At 36.5% G+C, this 18,362-nt stretch overlaps 1 protein-coding gene across 2 annotated transcripts in view; it reads left to right on the top strand.

Moving 5' to 3' along the window:
• The window catches only part of ulk4 (unc-51 like kinase 4), a 138,315-nt gene that overhangs the window by 63,722 nt on the left and 56,231 nt on the right, over window positions 1-18,362 (top strand). For both annotated transcript variants that reach the window (XM_056763081.1, XM_056763082.1), the window contains exons 23-30: window positions 2,686-2,819; window positions 3,212-3,333; window positions 10,244-10,300; window positions 11,184-11,235; window positions 11,545-11,639; window positions 12,919-12,970; window positions 15,001-15,163; window positions 15,914-16,006. In XM_056763081.1, the coding sequence (XP_056619059.1) occupies window positions 2,686-2,819; window positions 3,212-3,333; window positions 10,244-10,300; window positions 11,184-11,235; window positions 11,545-11,639; window positions 12,919-12,970; window positions 15,001-15,163; window positions 15,914-16,006 (768 nt within the window). The remainder of the gene's footprint in view (window positions 1-2,685; window positions 2,820-3,211; window positions 3,334-10,243; window positions 10,301-11,183; window positions 11,236-11,544; window positions 11,640-12,918; window positions 12,971-15,000; window positions 15,164-15,913; window positions 16,007-18,362) is intronic.

Here is an 18,362-nt window from a genome sequence, read left to right as displayed (position 1 = left end):
AAGGCTTTTTTAGATGTTGTTTTGCAAACTCTAATCTGGCAAACTCTAATCTGGCCTTCCTGTTTTTGAGGCTCACCAATGGTTTACATCTTGTGGTGAACCCTCTGTATTCACTCTTATGAAGTGTTGTCTTGATCTTTGACTTTTGACACGCATACACTTACATCCTGGAGAGTGTTCTTGATCTGGCCAACTGTTGTGAATGGTGTTTTCTTCACCAGGGAAAGAATTCTTCATCCACCGCAGTTGTTTTCCGTGGTCTTCCGGGTCTTTTGGTGTTGCTGAGCTCACCGGTGCGTTCCTTCTTTTAAGAATGATCCAAACAGTTCTTTTGGCCACGCCTAATGTTTTTGATATCTCTCTGATGGGTTTGTTTTGTTTTTTCAGCCTAATGATGGCTTGCTTCACTGATAGTGACAGCTCTCTGATCTCATCTTGACAGTTGACAGCAACAGATTCCAAATGCAAATAGCACACTTGAAATGAACTCAGGACCTTATCTCAGCTCATTGTAAATTGGGATAGTGAGGGAATAACAAACACCTGGCCATGGAACAGCTGAGAAGCCAATTGTCCCATTACTTTTGGTCCCTTAACAAGTGGGAGGCACATATGCAAACTGTTTTAGTTCCTACACCATTCACCTGATTTGGATGTAAATACCCTCAAATTAAAACTGACAGTCTGCAGTTAAAGGACATCTTGTTTGTTTCATTTGAAATCCATTGTGGTGGTGTATATAGGGCCAAAAATGTAAGAATCCTGTCGATGTCCCAATATTTATGGACCTGACTGTATGTTTATTGACCGCATATCATAAATACATAAAAATCTGAGTAAAAACTGTACAATTCCTTAGTTTTTTACATTTTACATGGAAAATCTGTATCACTTGGACAGATATTACAAAATCAGAAAAATTCCTTAAAATTAAGATTTTTTACAGTGAATATTATGCTATTATTTATTTACTTGCATCATATCATTTTCAGAGCATGTGACTGCAACAAAAAAGTAATCCGTTTTAACACTTTGGTTTAAAATGGAACTAACGGGACCAAAAGCACCATTAAATTTAATGCTTTTGACTCTTGGTTAAAATGTTAGTTCACTTCTAACGTAAAGTTTAGTCATCATTTATTCACCTTCATGACTTTCAAAATCTGTATATGTCTCTTCTGTGGAACACAAAAGAAGATATTCAGAGAAATGTAAAGTCTATTTTCAAAATGTATTTTTATTTGTTCTGCAGAAGAAAGTAAGTCATACAGGTTTGGAATGACATGAGAAAGAGTATATTATATTATTTTAACAATTGGTGTGGGTTAGGGTAAAAAATAACATAATTTTGCCAATATAAATGGGTTTAAAATAAGAATATGGAGTTGGATTCACTTAATAATTTGTTCAATTAAAATTACTCAAACAAAAAAATTCAAATCTTAACACCAAAATTTGTAGATTTTATTATACCAAAGATGTTTTATTCATAATAACAATTTTTTGTATACTTTTTGTATAAAAGCAGGAACATAATTCTATTAAGTATATTTTAATAATTGATTTTCATTTTCATCTACTAAAGCACACCATTTTGTCAGTGTGTTGTTTAGTGATTCTCTTCATTGACTGAAGCAGAATGTTGCCATTTTAATCAGTGTTTTTTTCTCAGGGGAGCATTTAATATTTGCTATTGCTCATACTTTGGGTTAAGAATGGAATTACATAAAATAGTGAATATAAGATATATTAATCATAAAATATAGTAATAATGTTTTTAATTTGTGATTTTCTTTTCTAAGTATCTGAACTTATCCAGCAGCTAAATAGTTAGTAATAAAGAAATACAATTCTAGATTTCCATTTTTGTAAGGACCTGAATCACTTTGTAACTAGAGAACAGAGTATCACAGACTGAGGCTGTGGGCTGTTTGGATTTGGGTTAGCGAGTTACTAGCCAAAACACCCCAGCATCATGCCGACAGCTTTTGCAGGTGTCACTTAGATCACCTTCAGAAAATGAATAAATCTAGTTAGTGGTGTTACTTTTCTTTTCAAAGATATTTTTGTATTTGTAAGCAAAGTGTTCACTGATATATACTTGAAAAATACACCACATTTTTTAAAGGAAAAAATGAGTATTAAATTGCATGCAATGACATATCTATCTCACTAAGTTGTATTTATCATACGGCATTCCAAGATATTAAAAGAAAAGCAATATGCATTTTATTGCACGTGAATTGTAATGTGGACTCTAAGGCAGTTCTCACAACAATGAGCTCTGATCCAACCTGAAATAAAATTGTTGTTCAAACACTAACCTCATTGTTCATTCTAAATCTCTAAGAGTCAGTTTGCATGTTTCAATCAGGTCCCATTCATTCATCTTTTATTCGGTTTACAATTTTATTACATTATACTCTTCAGATTCAATTCTAGACCAGATGCATCTTGCTTTCTGCACAGACGGACCTCATTCCCCTTCCGATATTGTTTTAGGATCAACACCATTTCATCTCCTTTCTGTCACCTCTCCAGCTGTTGAGCGTAATTGATTAAAAACATCTATTCTCTCTTCGTTGTGTGTCTCAGATCCGTCTCTCTCTCTCTGCCACCTCTTCCTCGCTCTGTTTGGTCTGTGTCTGCAGATGAATAATAATGTTTTGCAAACCCTTCTCTCAGGCTGGTGATGTATATTGAAAGAGACGTCCGAAAGGCCACGCCAGGGAAGGAGCAGCAAACCGGCAATGAATACCTGTCGAAATGCCTGACCCTCTTCATTCGTCACACAGTGCACGAGCTGCCAGCCATCCTAGGTAAATCAATCACAATTCACCCAAAAAAAACGAGCGCTAAGAATTAACAAGAGAAGAAACAGCAAAACAAGGGTGGGGGGCAATGAGAATCAGTATCCGATTTGATTGGTCTGTCTTTAATTACCTTTCTGATTGAATACGTGAACGGGCTCTAGAGTATCGACCCGTTCTACCTTTTTCATTTTAGAATCAGTGCCGCTACACGCCACTGCTCCCTAGTCAACACCGGTTCAAACCGGTTCACGTCCTTCCTGCGGGTTTCGTCCCGACATTGGGAAGCACCCGCCGAGTGCACCTGCTCTCGCCCCCGGCCACCTGCCCGGATTGAACGTGGGGATTTGTTTGTGATTGGTTGATTTCTCACTGCCTCTGTTTATGTGGGCTCTCCACAGATGACATCCTGTCTTCGCTAGGGTGCATTGTGGGAAGGAAGCATCCATCCCCGACGCAGGCCCGTCAGCTAAAGCAGAGCCTGCCCATGATGGCTGTGGTGCTGCATCTGCTCACCTCACAGGTGTGTGTGTGTCTGCATCAAGCTTTGCTGTGATAGTTCACCCAAACATGTCAATTCTATTCACCCACATGTAATTTCAAAACTGTATGACTTACTGCTGCAGAAAACAAAAGATATTCTGAAGAATGTTGGGAAGCAAGCAGCCTCATTGACTTCCATTAAATGGACACAAAACCACAGAGACATTTTGCAAAATATCTTTTTTGTGTTCCAGAGGAATGATTCATTTGGACCATTCTACAGAAAGGTCCACTTTTGGTCTGGCAAGATGTCTTAAAATGTATTTTTCCCCTAACATTTAAACTCCATGAATACACATAGATGAAAGCTTAATGATTTTTTATCATTTTTATGTGTTTATTTAAAGACCGCACGTGCAATTTTTGCCACTGGTAAAGTTTGACATTTATAAACGTCGATAAGCTAAGGGGTCTGTGTGCTGTGATGGTCTGTGGTCTACATACTGTAACCACTCTGTTATATCAATTAAAATTGGCTAAGTGATATGAAACTGTAATGCAGTCAACAGGTGTGGAACCACTTCATATAGTAGGCGTGTGTTTATAATGAATATAAAAATAATTACACACCTTCGACCGTTTGACAAAACAAAGTATTTAATAGCTCTGCTGTATACTGTATATACAACATATGACATACAATAATCCAACGCAAAAATAACATTCGGAGATACCTTAACAGAGCTCATTTCATACTGTATATGATGCTGTGAATGACAGCGAACTGCACTGTTTTTTACAAATATACTAACAGCTAAATAATGTCAGTGTCATAGGGACAAAAATAGTTTATGGTCAGTAAGAAATATTTATGGCCAGAAGTTATGTGTCAAGAAGTTAAGTGTGGCCCCTGGGACAGAGCAGAGGGATATATCGTGACAGTGTGTTTGTGTATGAATGAATCAATGAATTAAGGAATAGATTGAACCTGCCTAAATTAATTACACAACGCTTATAATGAAAGCAAAATAAACTCCAAATGACTTTATGAAGCATCTTTATCTGCAGAGATAATAAAGAAAGAGTGTGCTGTACCTGCCTGTCACTCGCTGCGTTTAATCGTTGTGTGTGTCAGAATGAAATGATCCATTAAAGAGCTTTCTATTCACACACACACATATATAAACAGAGAGAGATTATTACCAGCTGCCAAATGGTGCAAAATTGGATTTACTGCTGACACTCAGTCACGGTGAAATGAATACGAAGGGTTGTGGTTTTCTTAGAGAAAGATGCTTGTCAGTATAGAAATGATGTGTCTCTTTACTGATTAAATACAGTCTAATGCTCAGACAGGATTTGCCATGGATTCAGCAACATATTGAGTCATCTCATTGAATGGCTGGAGATGATAGAGCCGTCTGTCTGATAGTTCAGCGGCTATTAATTCATCTGAGGAGGATACGCTGATATGTCCATTAACGCAGAGTCACAACGTCCGCTGATAGGCCGTTCTTTTCTTGGTGTTTGCCTGTCGTATGAGGTCCAGTGGATATGTGGTCATTGTTTCAATGGTCTTCTCATGATATTTTGTGTGAGATATCGTCCACACTTACAAAAGTTTTTAAAACAACAGCAGTTCAGCCTGGCCAGACTGATACAAAACTAAAATGGACAAAACTGGATCACTTTAATTGTAATTAAAGCAAGGTTATTATAGTCCACAAAAAATTAAACTTTGAAAACGTTTCTGTTCCATAAAAACAAATAAAATATTGCCTCAGAAATACACTGAAATAAGTTTTAGGTACTAAAATTATAATAATAAACTAAGATAAAACTCAAATAAATATAAATTATTCTCAATTATGAAATGACAAGAGCATAGAATAAAATTTAATTAAAAGCTAATTTAAAACAAGATTAGACCAAATTTATTAGATAAAATAAAACTATGAACAAAAATATAATAACTCTGGATTTAGCGAAGAGGTTGCGAATTGCAACCAAAAGCTCACTCCACCTCTCCCTTTCGAAACACTGCAGAGCCTAACAAAACATGGTGATTCCATATAAGGGGACCCGCGGTATATGTAGATAGAAATAGCTCATTCTAAGATAATAAATGGTCTTTATACACCTCTGAAGACAAATTATGTATTTGAAATTGCATTTCTGTTAATAGATCCTCCAAAAAAAACCTTTAAATTTCCTCGTTCATCTAAAATAAAGACAACTGTGATAAGCGTGAATCGCTAGAAACCTATTGCTATTTTATTTGTTATACTTTAAATTTAGCAAATGAATGATGGCTGAATATATAGTTTATTTTAAAATACATTCCCAAAACCCACAAGATCTGCAATATGATTTAAAACTTTTTTACCTTTTTCTAAACGATCATTGTTAAAAACTCTTTGTTTACCTTAACCTGATTTACAAAGGAAAGCATGTCATGGTTTTTTATATTTACATAAACAATCAAAATAACCTTCAATAATTTTATGTTTCGAAACGAGATGCCGGTAGATTGCACTTTTCATTTAATAAACTGCTGAATATAATACTGTATATTAAATGTGTTCCTTAAACCCACAAGATCTGTGATATATTGAGAATTTTATGTAACTTTTAAGCTACAACTTTTATTCAAATTTTATAACAATAATTTTGTTACTTTTTTAAACAATCTGTGTTTAAAACTCTCTCCTTCACAATGGAAAGCGTGAAATAGTTATTTATATTTGAGCTGTCGAGTCAGAATTTGTGGGAAATATCAGTTGTTTTTCAACACACACGCCAACGCAAAGTGACTTTCAATTTCATGTTTCAAACAGAGATGCTGATAGAGAGGCAAAGTTATGGATTACGCTTTAATTAAAAAACATTTCTGATCAATACAACACTTTTCATGTCCATTTGTTTTATTTTCTACAACATTTTGTACTAAAATACTACAACTATACTACAACTCTTTTATTACGACTATGTCTTCATTATTATTCTCAAAGTAGGAAGTTAGTCATGTGCAAAGTTACACTACCAGTCTAAAATATTAATCGGAAAGCTTCTTCCTTCCTCAGAGGGCGGTCCTTATCTGACAAATTGAACAGATTTTAGCCGAAAGTCAAAAAATCCGGCCCTGTGAAACGGTGTGTGTGTTTACCCATATTAACAAAAATGCTGGAGGGCATAACTGGTTGTCTTCCCAGTAGCAGGTTGGTCTGCATCTTTGAGACTTCACTAGTCTCTGATGCCCTTGAGCCCGGCTTGAGTGATCTAAGCCGGTGTGTGGTTCAGAGAGACGTTGTGCTCTTGTAATGTCGGAGCATGCCTGTGTTTGCGCATCCATAAATACATTCATGTGTGGAGCCCTCTCTGGTCTCATCCGTGTCTCTGGCCTGTTGCTTTACTGACAGCGAGCGCGGCACGCTGACACTCACAGCGCTCATCAGTCACAGAGGTCAGCGCGGAGGTCGAGATCCAGTGTTCTAGAAAACCGAATAGTGGCAGCCCTTATTGATAAGTGCTTAATATCTCATCGTCCTGCATTTCGACCTTTGACCTTGCATCATTATGGCCCTACAGCACAAACACCATCTCCCGCGCTCTCGTCTTTTAGACTCTTACTCGCACCAACTGAGTTGCTTCGGAGGGAGCAATCGCATCCCAGTGTGAGATTTTAAACGGTGCAGGCTTGACATCTTTTGTTGCCTGTTCAAAATGGTGCATGATGGGAAAAATGGCTTATGCTGTTAGCTGACGAAACACTTTTTTTGTGTGTGTGCTATTCATTACAATCAGTGCTTGTCATGTTGCGCTATATGTCAGCAATAAGATTTTGAATGTAGCCCTCGGCAGATGGTGTTTTATGTCAGATGGTCTGACATACATCTTAGCTTAGATATCGGTACACGGTTGGTAGCGTTGAGCATCGAAACAACAGTCACAGTGCAGGAAAGTAGAGCAAGTATTCCAAACATGTAAAAACACAATTCACTGGATGTTAAGATAGACAGTTAGACCTTATCAGAATGATATGAAAGTAAAAAATCCTCCAATGTTTGTTCAACTTCAAGATAACTGTAAGATGTAGCAGACTTGACTTTGAGAACTGATGATTTTTTATGTTACTCAGGCTGCGTTTATATTTGTCATTAACATGTGATCTTTGTGATCCGAACAAGCAGATCGGATCTTCAGGACACATCGCGTTTACACTTGTGAACATCAAGTGGCTTCCACATCTGGATATCTGATCCGATCTCTAGTTTCCCGCCCATTATTTAAAAAACCTGCCATTTAAAAATAGCCCGGGACGGGGAGATTTCACAGAACAGTATAACGGGCAGGATGAGAATGTTACAGATAATGTTTCACTGGGAAGTATCCGCCGCGGCCATGTCAAAAGCGAGGCGGTAGTGGGAAGTAAACCACGGATACAGGCCACAATTGTTTGGACTACCAAGATGGAGTTATAAATTAAAGATTAATGATTTTATATATGAAAGTATAAGCAGAAGATGTTTGTCAAATTACACAAGCTTTTGTACTTGACCACTTCATACGTACCACCATCACATATTCAAGCTGTGGCGGGTTTCACCCGCACACACACAGAGACTCTAACACATCATTTCTTTATGCATGTCACAGACAAATAAAATAATCACATAAGTAGGCCTAAGTTACTACAATCAAAAGCGACCTTAAATCGTTCTCGTTTCGTTCTCGGGTTGGTTCGGCTGCAAGTAACAGCGCATTGTTTCTTTGGTTTGCCCCCTAAATGGCGTGTTAATTGACATCAGCTATTAACAACACTATACAAGCTTGTTTCAGTGTGTAAATGATATATACAGTGTATTCAGAGCTGATTCAGAGCTGTTGATTTCACCGTCTACAGTAAATACACACACATGCTGTGATTATTCGTTTTGTAAGGTCTGTGTTTAATATAGGCTAAGCAAAGGTCATTGTACTTTTAAGAAGTTTTGTGTGTTTTTATTAAGAAAGATATTGAAAATATCATTATATATTTATTATAGATATATTCAAAACTGAAAGTGAAATGCATCATGCGCACAGCTGCATCTTCGACCACCCCACAGCAAACCCCCCACCAACAGTGTCACTGGTACTACCAGTGTTTTTACACGTCTATTAAAGGCGCAGTTTTTGATTAAAAAGTCCAAACACGACGGTGGCAACCATAGTACAAAAAGACTGTTGACGCAGGGAACAGATTTGCGGGCATTAGAAAGACTGTAGAAAGAGCAATGTCTTATGTATTACATAAAATAAAAGGTTTGTGGATTATAAGTTTGAAAAGAAGGATAGAAGTCAGGCAGGAGCTACGACCTGCGTTTATATTAGAATGACTTTCCACCAGAGACGCGTTAGGACCTGCGGTACTAAGCCTTGTAGCAGAGATACTCGCAGATATCTATGGAGATACTTTTCCAGCAGAGAAAGATCATCTAAAATTCAACCCCGAGGATGTTGCTTTGATTCGGATCAGTATGTGAGTAGCATACTAACACAAAAAGATATGTTGTTGTTGTAATATTAGCTGTGTGATGAAGCAGTTTTGAGCGTCATTGTTTATCTGGAACTGCTTTAACATTGTACTCGTCCAGATACTGGAGAGAGAGAGCGATAGCGCATTTCACTCAATGATGAATAAACTCAGTTTATCGACGGGTCACATGCGTTCCAAACTGTAGAATACGAAACGTACGGATCATCCTGCGATCCACTTCATCACGATACCGCAGCAGAGAGAGAGAGAGGAAACGCGCGTTGTAGAGTTGTTTGTCCGTTTGGGGCTGCTGTACAAAACACGGCGGCGAATTCAATGTTTGAAGGGCCGCTCTGTATGTAGATATAAACAGCTTATTCTAAGGTATAAGAAACATAATGGTTCATTACGTAAGGTCTTCATACACCTCTGAAGAAATAGTTTCATGTATTATATTGCATTTCCGTCAATAGATCCTCCTAAACACGATGTATTGTTCCTTTAACCGGTTTTTAATCAACACCACATCCTTAGAATTTAAATCTAAGTTTTATAGGATGAACTCGCCTGGCCTAAAGTTAACTTCCTATTTATGTTTGGTTATAATTAAACAATTTATTGTACATTTTAATTTACACTCACCTAAAGGATTATTAGGAACACCATAGTAATACTGTGTTTGACCCCCTTTCGCCTTCAGAACTGCCTTAATTCTACGTGGCATTGATTCAACAAGGTGCTGAAAGCATTCTTTAGAGATGTTGGCCCATATTGATAGGATAGCATCTTGCAGTTGATGGAGATTTGTGGGATGCACGAAGCTCCCGTTCCACCACATCCCAAAGATGCTCTATTGGGTTGAGATCTGGTGACTGTGGGGGCCATTTTAGTACAGTGAACTCATTGTCATGTTCAACAAACCAATTTGCAATGATTCAAGCTTTGTGACATGGTGCATTATGCTGGAAGAAGCCATCAGAGGACGGGTACATGGTGGTCATAAAGGGATGGACATGGTCAGAAACAATGCTCAGGTAGGCCGTGGCATTTAAACGATGCCCAATTGCCACTAAGGGGCCTAAAGTGTGCCAAGAAAACATCCCCCACACCGTTACACCACCACCATAATTGCATTAATGAGAAATTGAACAGGTGTTCCTAATAATCCTTTAGGTGACTGTATATTTATATTGATTTAAATGAATATGTTATTGTATATTAATTCTTAAAAAATGTAATTAAAACTATTCAATAGTTATGAATTATTTGTGGATGTCTACCGGAAGATAAGTTTGTGCCACATAACATGTTTATGTTGTTGCTGCTGAAACCGTCTTTACAGTAGCAGTACAGTGTCTATACAGTGTAGCAGTACTTTTAGAATGGATATCTATATCACTTTATATCTGTGCCTCTGGTTATATCTGTGCAGATTTTCCGACCACAAGTGGTGACTGACGCCTTTCTCTGCAAATTTGGGAAACTGCTGGTAAGTGCAATGTCTCAGTTTAGTGATTTTAACAATTTCTCTGAACTCCAAGTATTAATATAGTTCCCTGGCATATTTATAGTAAGAGTTGGTAATGAGGGTCATATTCCATTATTGTGGTATTTAAACTGTTTTTCAAAATTAAAAAATGTCAACAGAAAATTGTCAAAAAAAATGTCACCGTTACTGTTGACAAAATAGTCTTATTGAAATTGTTGAACATATCTAATAACTGTGATTATATCTGCCAGGCTGATTTTATAAAATGATGAGTTTATTTGCAAGGTAAAAAATAAATAGTCATTAAAAAAAAATTTGCAGCAGTTTGTTTGATATTACTTGGAATTAGAGCTGTCAAACGATTAATCACGATGAATCGCATCCAGAATAAAAGTTTGTGTTTAGATAATATATGTATGTGTACTATGCATATACGTTTGTATGTATAAACACATATACATACACGCATTTATTTAAGAAACATATAAAAATTAATAATTAATTAAATATGACTTTAAATTATTGATAAATATAAATAAATACATGTACATTTATATATATATATATATATATATATATATATATATATATGTGTGTGTATGTATGTATGTCTATGTTTTTGTGTTTATAAATACAAAATTAATATGCACAGTACATAGACATATATTATACAAAATATAATATATATGTGAAATATGTAAACATAAACTTTTATTCTGGATGCGATTAATCGTGATTAATCGTTTGACAGCTCTACTTGGACTGCACAATAAAAACACATGGAGTTATGTCTTTTTGCACATTAACCTTTTTGTTGCGGAAATCCCGGATTATGACAGAAATGTTAATGTTCATATGGCGTCTCTCTTTTGCATATCGAAAGAATCACATGACCTCCATCGACTCCAATGAGACGAGTTTGGGAAGTTCTATAGGTAGGTCTCTCTCTCTCTCTCTCTTCTCTCTCTCTCTCTTTCTCTCTCTCTCACTCACTTCATTTTGTTCCTTAAAATCAGTCTTGCATGAACTAATCTAAATCCTTTAGTTATTTTATAAGACGCTTGGCTGCCTCATAATAAGACGTGTGGCTCTAATGTAATTTCGCTCTAATTTCCCAAGCATGTTATTTGTCAGGAGATGAGATGCTTTTTTTTAGCCATTATCCTAAAATGAAGTGCTCAAAATTACGATAACTGTTTGATTTCTTCTGTGCTTTCAAACATAATTTCATCTACAAACATCAGGTCAGGCAGCATCTGAAGAACTGATCCGAAACACACTCTCTGCAGTGGAGGCCATTTCCCAGCATCCTGTTTTGCTGGGCATGTATCACCGCACAGTGAGTATGCACACTGCTATGTTTAATGTCAAAGTATTTGTTCTTTCAACATCTGTTTCTATGTTTAAGAATTAGAGACCCACATTTGCCTTAATGATTTTAAACATAAGAATCTGCATTCTTAATAAACAGGTAAAAAATATAAATACTGTTTTTGGCTCAATCCAACCATTAAAGGAATGGACTTTTTATAAGCACTTCGGGAAACTAGCAGACACAATCAAGATGTTTATGGAAGAGAGAGGGCCACTGTTGCGAATGACCCGAGATCTCACATCCTCACGCATGATAGAGCTGCAACTGAGACCCGGGCTCAACTCTGCCCAGAACTATTATTTTCACAAAGCTCTGCAACAGGAAATCACTCTGGAGCAGCACCAGTGTGTACGTGTGTGTGTCTGCTTGTGTAATGAGTATTGACGTGCACGCTGTAGGACCGATGCGTCTGGAAGCTTTGAGAGGACACAGACTCTATGATGCTCCATAACGGGAGAAGACACCTTAATTACACTTCGCCAGGAGTCATTAGATCCCATTCTCCACTCTTAAAACGCGAGCACATATTTTGTTGAGCCTCTGAGTCGCCATTGTATGATTTTATGCATTTTATTTGTTTATTTTGTTCCCTGTAACTCAAACTCATGAGGAACACAGCTATTAAAATAAAATGTCTTTCACTTCAGTTTTAGACACCTTCACCTTTGCTCAATTCTTAATAAAGAATTAACATTCTTCTCATATCATGTCAAGTATTCCATATCGAGCGTGCACAGGATCAAAGACCTGCCGCAGGTTTCGCGCTACATCTCCACACGTCTTGTGAAAAAAAGTCTTACAGTAGACAAAGAGAATGGCTTGATAAGCTTTCCAATGCGTTTTGGTGGCGTTCTTCTCTCCGGGAGTCACAGAGAGCGAAGGCCTTTGTTCGAGAGATGCCCACAGCCATCCACATTAAGACACCTGTGTGCAACATTTGCTTCTGCGCAGCTGATTGTAGTTGGTAATAATGGTAAAACCTGATTCTAATTTTCAAAAGAGCTGGCGTAAGGCCTTTTGTTGTAACACACTTTCCATGATCAAAGGCAGAGCTGACATCACATTTCCATGCAAATTGGAGCTGAGGACACTCTCATAGTCTTTGCTTCCAGCTGTTTCAGTTTCCCTCACACACTGTGCATGTGCGGTCTGGTGAGACTTGCTGACATGAGCACTGTAAGCACATACAGGTGAGATGTTACACTTTTAGAATAATGGACTTCTGTCTGCTTTTTTTTTCAAGGTTGTGGATTTGATTGTACCGCCGTTGGCGTCTCTCGCCTACAGTAAGAATGGTAAGACACACTTCACCTGCAGTACAGTACCAATCGAAAGTTTGCTCATTTTTATTAGTTCTCGGCAAAGTTATTATACTTTTCAGTTTAGTTTTGATAATATTTTAAATTGGCTTTTATTTTTAGATTTTTATTTTAATTTTAGTTCAAGTTTTAGCAATTTTGTTGTATGCTTTTGTCTTTTAATTATTTATATGCTTCTTTTTTATGTTACTATTTAAGGTTCATTTATTTTTATTTCAAGTCTTATGTTAGTTTTTTTTATTATTATAATTAAAGTGCTTTTAACTTATTTCAGATTTATTTTAGAGGAAATATATAAAAAAATTGTTTAGTTTACATATTTCCCAATTATTTGTAGGTCAATATTTGATTTGATTTCAATGAACAGAAAAGTTTTCAAAGTAAACTAAAAATACCTTGCTGCTTTTTCGGTAATAGAAAATTCATCAATGCTATGAAACAGCACAAAAATCATGTGAATTATCTACTTACTATAAATGGTTAAAACAAATTATTCCTAGATCAGTGGTTCTCAACTGGTTTGGCCATGGGACCCACATTTTCCCATAGTCATCAAGCCGTGACCCACTTTTTAGAATATATGACGTCATATGTCGTTTGTTTAAAAGAAAATAGACTTATACTAAAATACTAACCATAATTTGTGACTAATACTGATGAATGAACAGCCTATAAATTAAGGTTAAGGCTATTAGATAGCAGTTCCGTACAGCTTTTTAATAAAATCGTTGGTTTGAGCCAATACCGTTATATAAGCAAATACAAAATAACACAAAGCGAAAATAACATGACATTTTGGGGTTATGGAAACAAGTGTTGACATGTTGAATTCACAATACTAACATGGAAGATTAATAAAATATCATACCTTTTTATAAATCCTTCACGGCTAGCATGCATTTACCAGAAGCTTTCACACACGTCTTTCAAAATAAAAGTCTCGTAACTTTTAGAATTACGTTTTTTGTTGTTGATGACTGTACGCTCCGCGACCCACTAAGAACATTCTTGTGACCCACCAGATGAGCAACACTGTTCTAGATTATATCTTTGCACAATCTGTAGATTCTCTCTACCAATTTAATGAGGTGCATCCTTTATTTTTAAACTGTGTAGAGTGCCGCAGGGGGGACATACTTTTGAGGGCCAACCCAGAAGGTAGCGCCGCACTGTTTCTCTCGACCGAAAGCCTACAGATTTTCCCCAAGATAGCCAAAAAAATAAGATCCGAGGTTACCATTTTGTTTATCAAGATTATCTTTTATTAAATCTAATTATTAATCTATTATTAAAAGTTTCATTTTATTATTGAATGAACTCAACATTTGTTATTTTTGAAGCCTTAATACGATCACCAGAGGTTTACACGACTTACACGGTCGCTTGATATTACTGTCACCACCAAGTCACTGAAAATATTTGCAAACTTTATTAAAAAGGTCTTTCCTTGTAAGTAATTACTCCGTGAACGAATCTGAATCCACGTGTTTTGAGTTTATATCTACGTTGCATTATTTGTGAGATGTTAACATGTCATGACGTTTAATGTCCTCGACAAGGACTTTAGTCAATTTTAACAACTTGTTAGCAACTGCTATTGTATGATTTTGTTAATCAATTTCAAACATTTAACCAAAGCCCATTAAAAAAATCTTGATTTTGGGCGAAGGAGCCGGAAGTGCTTAAATTCAAACGCTTGTGGGTTTTGCATTCAAAAATATGTCATCCCTGCGGTACTCTATTATTGGTCTTGTATGCTGGAAGCTTATTAGCTGATTTTGTTTTACAATCTGCTTTGACTTGATATTGGTCCAAAACTTTACAAGCCTTCAAAAAAAAAGGTTTTTAAGAGACAATATCAGTCAAACGTGTCCATACTACTAACTATTAATGTACACCCAAAGCTAAACGATTGTGACCTCATGCACACATCCATAACCTTAAGCCTTACATGTATGTACTTTATCATGTGTAAATCTAACTGTGTGTGTGTGTGCTTGTCCCAGTGGAGTGGCGTATTGTGAGTCTGCGTGTACTGTCAGAGATCACGCTGCTGCTGCTAAGCCAAGAGGAGGTGGATGAGCGCGAGAGGGAAAGAGAGGGAGTTGGTGAAAACACATCCTCCAACACACGACTGCTGACGCTCATCTCTGAGGCTCTGCTGCCACAGTAAGACGACTCACCTACATATTGCTCTCGCTCCAACCCTCCCATATTTACACATCACCAGCGATTCGGTAATTTGGAGAGGCATTGTTACATCTGTCATCATTTACTCACCCCATATGACTTTTTCCATATGACAGAATGTTACAGACTGACAACCTGGTACCTAACAATTCATTTATTTTTGGCTGAACTGTCCCTTTAAGCACGGTGCATACTACGTAACTTTAGTAGTTGTGACACTAGTTGGCAAGCTACATTCTAATTTCATTCTAATTAAGCTTTGATCCCAGCTGTCATTTTCAAAAAACCTCACACACATTGCAGAAGAGGCAGGGGGAGGAGCTTGTGGTGATTTTTACACTGATTTGGACATATTTTGTCTAGGCGTGAAGATGTCTAGATATCAGACAAGTTTGAAATGTGTCATCGTGTCTGTGACTAGTCATAGCATGTCTTAGAAGTGCTCCGACAACAAGACCACAGACGACGTGCATGCACTGCGATTTATGACTGCTTGTCATAGACTAGTCAAACACTCAAAACATTGCTCTGCCTATTGTGCTACGCTCCACAAGTCACATTTACTTTGTAAATGTGTTCCGTTCTAAGCAGAATGTCTTTTTGTGTAAGAGTTTTGTTTTATAGGCAGCATTTCTATCGCCGATTTGTAATTATTATTTTTATTTGTACTGTAAATGTATTTTTATGTTGTTCATGGTTACAGTCTACTTATGTGAATCATCTTTGCAGATATGCGACTCTACTCCAGGAGCCAGACCCTGTTCCTGTGTATGCCCTTAAACTGCTGGTGTCCCTCACGGAGCACAGCCCACCTGTCAGCAGGTAAACAACAACACTCTTAACACCGTGGTGTATATGCACTTGTGCTCATTCCTATTTACTTCAATAACTTTTGGCATAGGAACCTCTAAAAATACACTATTTTACATGAAGTCAGAGGTACTAGTGAAGGACATCAACGGACACCAAAGGATAATTTGTCATTTGCAATTTATGTCAGAATATGAAGCTGGGTGATTTTTCGAAATCTTGGTTTCAAGATGTCAAACATGATTTTCTTAAATACACTTGCATTAACAAATGTCCTTTTAGTTCATTAAAAACAAGGTATGACATGTTTAAAGGAGTAATATGACACGGCTAAAAGGAATATTATCGATTGTTTTAGATGTAATGCAAGGTGTATACACGATTTAAGGTTAAAAATCGCTGTATTTTCCACATACCGTGGATGTTTGTATCTCCTCTTTGCCCCGCCTCTCTGAAACGCACGGATAGTTAACAAAGCTCATCGCTCGAAAAGCGTGGTGTGCTATGATTGGCCAGTTACCCACTGCGTAGTGATTGGTTGAATACTGCAATCGTCTGACGGAAATGTAACGCCTCTTACCATATTCTTACCAAAACAATTGTACTTGCATATGCATTTGGACGGTCTTTGTCAAATCATACCATGAACTGGCGTAGATTTGTGGGGGTGTGGTTACACGAGCCGTTTCAGGCAGGTCTGGTTGAGCATTCGCTCTTAGATTGAATGTATCTTTAGTTCCGACACAATTTTACATGTCTAATAAATGCATGGGAAACTTATAACACACCAAAGACAGAGAAAAACATGTGTTCGCACTATATGACCTCTCTTAACGCATTCATTTTGACAGTTTGACACAAAAAAAATCATCCAATAGCATGTTTTGTTAAAGAAGCGAATTCATGATGCCTAAGCAAGTTGTTATTAATCATACATAAAAAGACATTAAATTATATTTTAATATAAAAAAAATAAATGCGAAAAACTGCCTGTGTTGGTAATGAGGATGAAAAAAGTTGTGTACACAGCGTGAAAAGGAGAATATTAGGCTTTTTACTATAAAAATATAAAGTAATGTGTTAACTATTTGAAAGGTACATGTAGATGTGTTTCTTCACATAAAATCTAACTTTACTGTAAATATCTTTACAGCACGTGTGTTTAAATATTCATTTAAATATGTTACAGAGCATACTGTAAGAATTTCAGTTATTGATGCTTTTCATTTCCACTATTTCTTCATTTTATCTATACATTCATTTTCTGTTAAGGTTTTTTTTGTCATTTATGAATGTCCAGTAGAACATCCAATTGTTTTTTCAGAATATTTTAAATTAAAACATATTACATATAACATATTTTGTGTAAGTTGGAGTACTTAATTGTTTATTATTATAATTGTTTTGATCATGTTAGCAAATTATTTGTTTTTAAATTAATATCTTTACTGCCATAATGTTTCAGTGGTTTTGTGAGAATGACCCAGCTACTTCTAAATGATTGGGCTCCGGGTGGATGTGCTATTGCATCCCAGCAGGGCTGAGTGGACCAATCCTTCGTCTTTGAACAAAAAATAGTTTAGTTGAATTAGTTTGATTCAGTTTGCAGATAAGCAGTAAATCTCTTTATTTATGTACAGTATTTCCATAAGTTCTTGATGGGAGATGTTTGTAACGCAGGTCAGCTATCTTATTTCCTCCTGGAAGACACTGGAAAATGTTTTCTCTAGTGAGCAATGCTCACCTCCAGTAGCAGCTTCTAAACAGTCAATTTAATTTTTAAACTACAAGTCAGCGGCTGGCCATTTCATAATACAAATATTTGCTGGGTGGAAAAGGAAGCACTGGTCAGAAGTTTGTTTTGATGGATTTCTCATTAAGCCTTTTCTCCTGTGTGTTCATGAACTTAGCGTTATTAGATTATTGATCATGAAATTTTTTAAAGTAGGTCAGAGCGAGGGGAAGTAAACTTTTTAAGTGGATTTAAAGATGCACCTGCAGACTGCCTTCTGCTGCAATATATGAAAAATATTTTTTCAATAAAAAGATGATGTGCCATTTTTAACAAGTCCTCTAGGCAAGAAAAAAGCGCGACACAGGTACAAATATTTTGTTGTGGAAATTAACTTGTGATTCTGCTGTGCACTTTAGGAGTAAGCTGTCATGTTAATGAGTAGAATCAATCATTTTTAATAATGTGAAAAGAATATGCATTTTAAAGCTATAGTCTGCAACTTTTTGGTTTTAAAATAAACAAAAATCAATTCAAACAGTCAGCTTAAAATAACGATTTTTAATTTGTACTGTCGGGTATGATTTTGCATGATAATGTTTGTTGTAACAAACATGTTTGTTCAACCCACCTAAA

Source organism: Triplophysa dalaica, chromosome 12, assembly GCF_015846415.1.
Source record: "Triplophysa dalaica isolate WHDGS20190420 chromosome 12, ASM1584641v1, whole genome shotgun sequence".
In the NCBI taxonomy this organism is placed as follows: domain Eukaryota; kingdom Metazoa; phylum Chordata; class Actinopteri; order Cypriniformes; family Nemacheilidae; genus Triplophysa; species Triplophysa dalaica.
The sequence above is the reverse complement of the archived record's forward strand: the minus strand, read 5'-3'. Positions and strand labels throughout refer to the sequence as shown.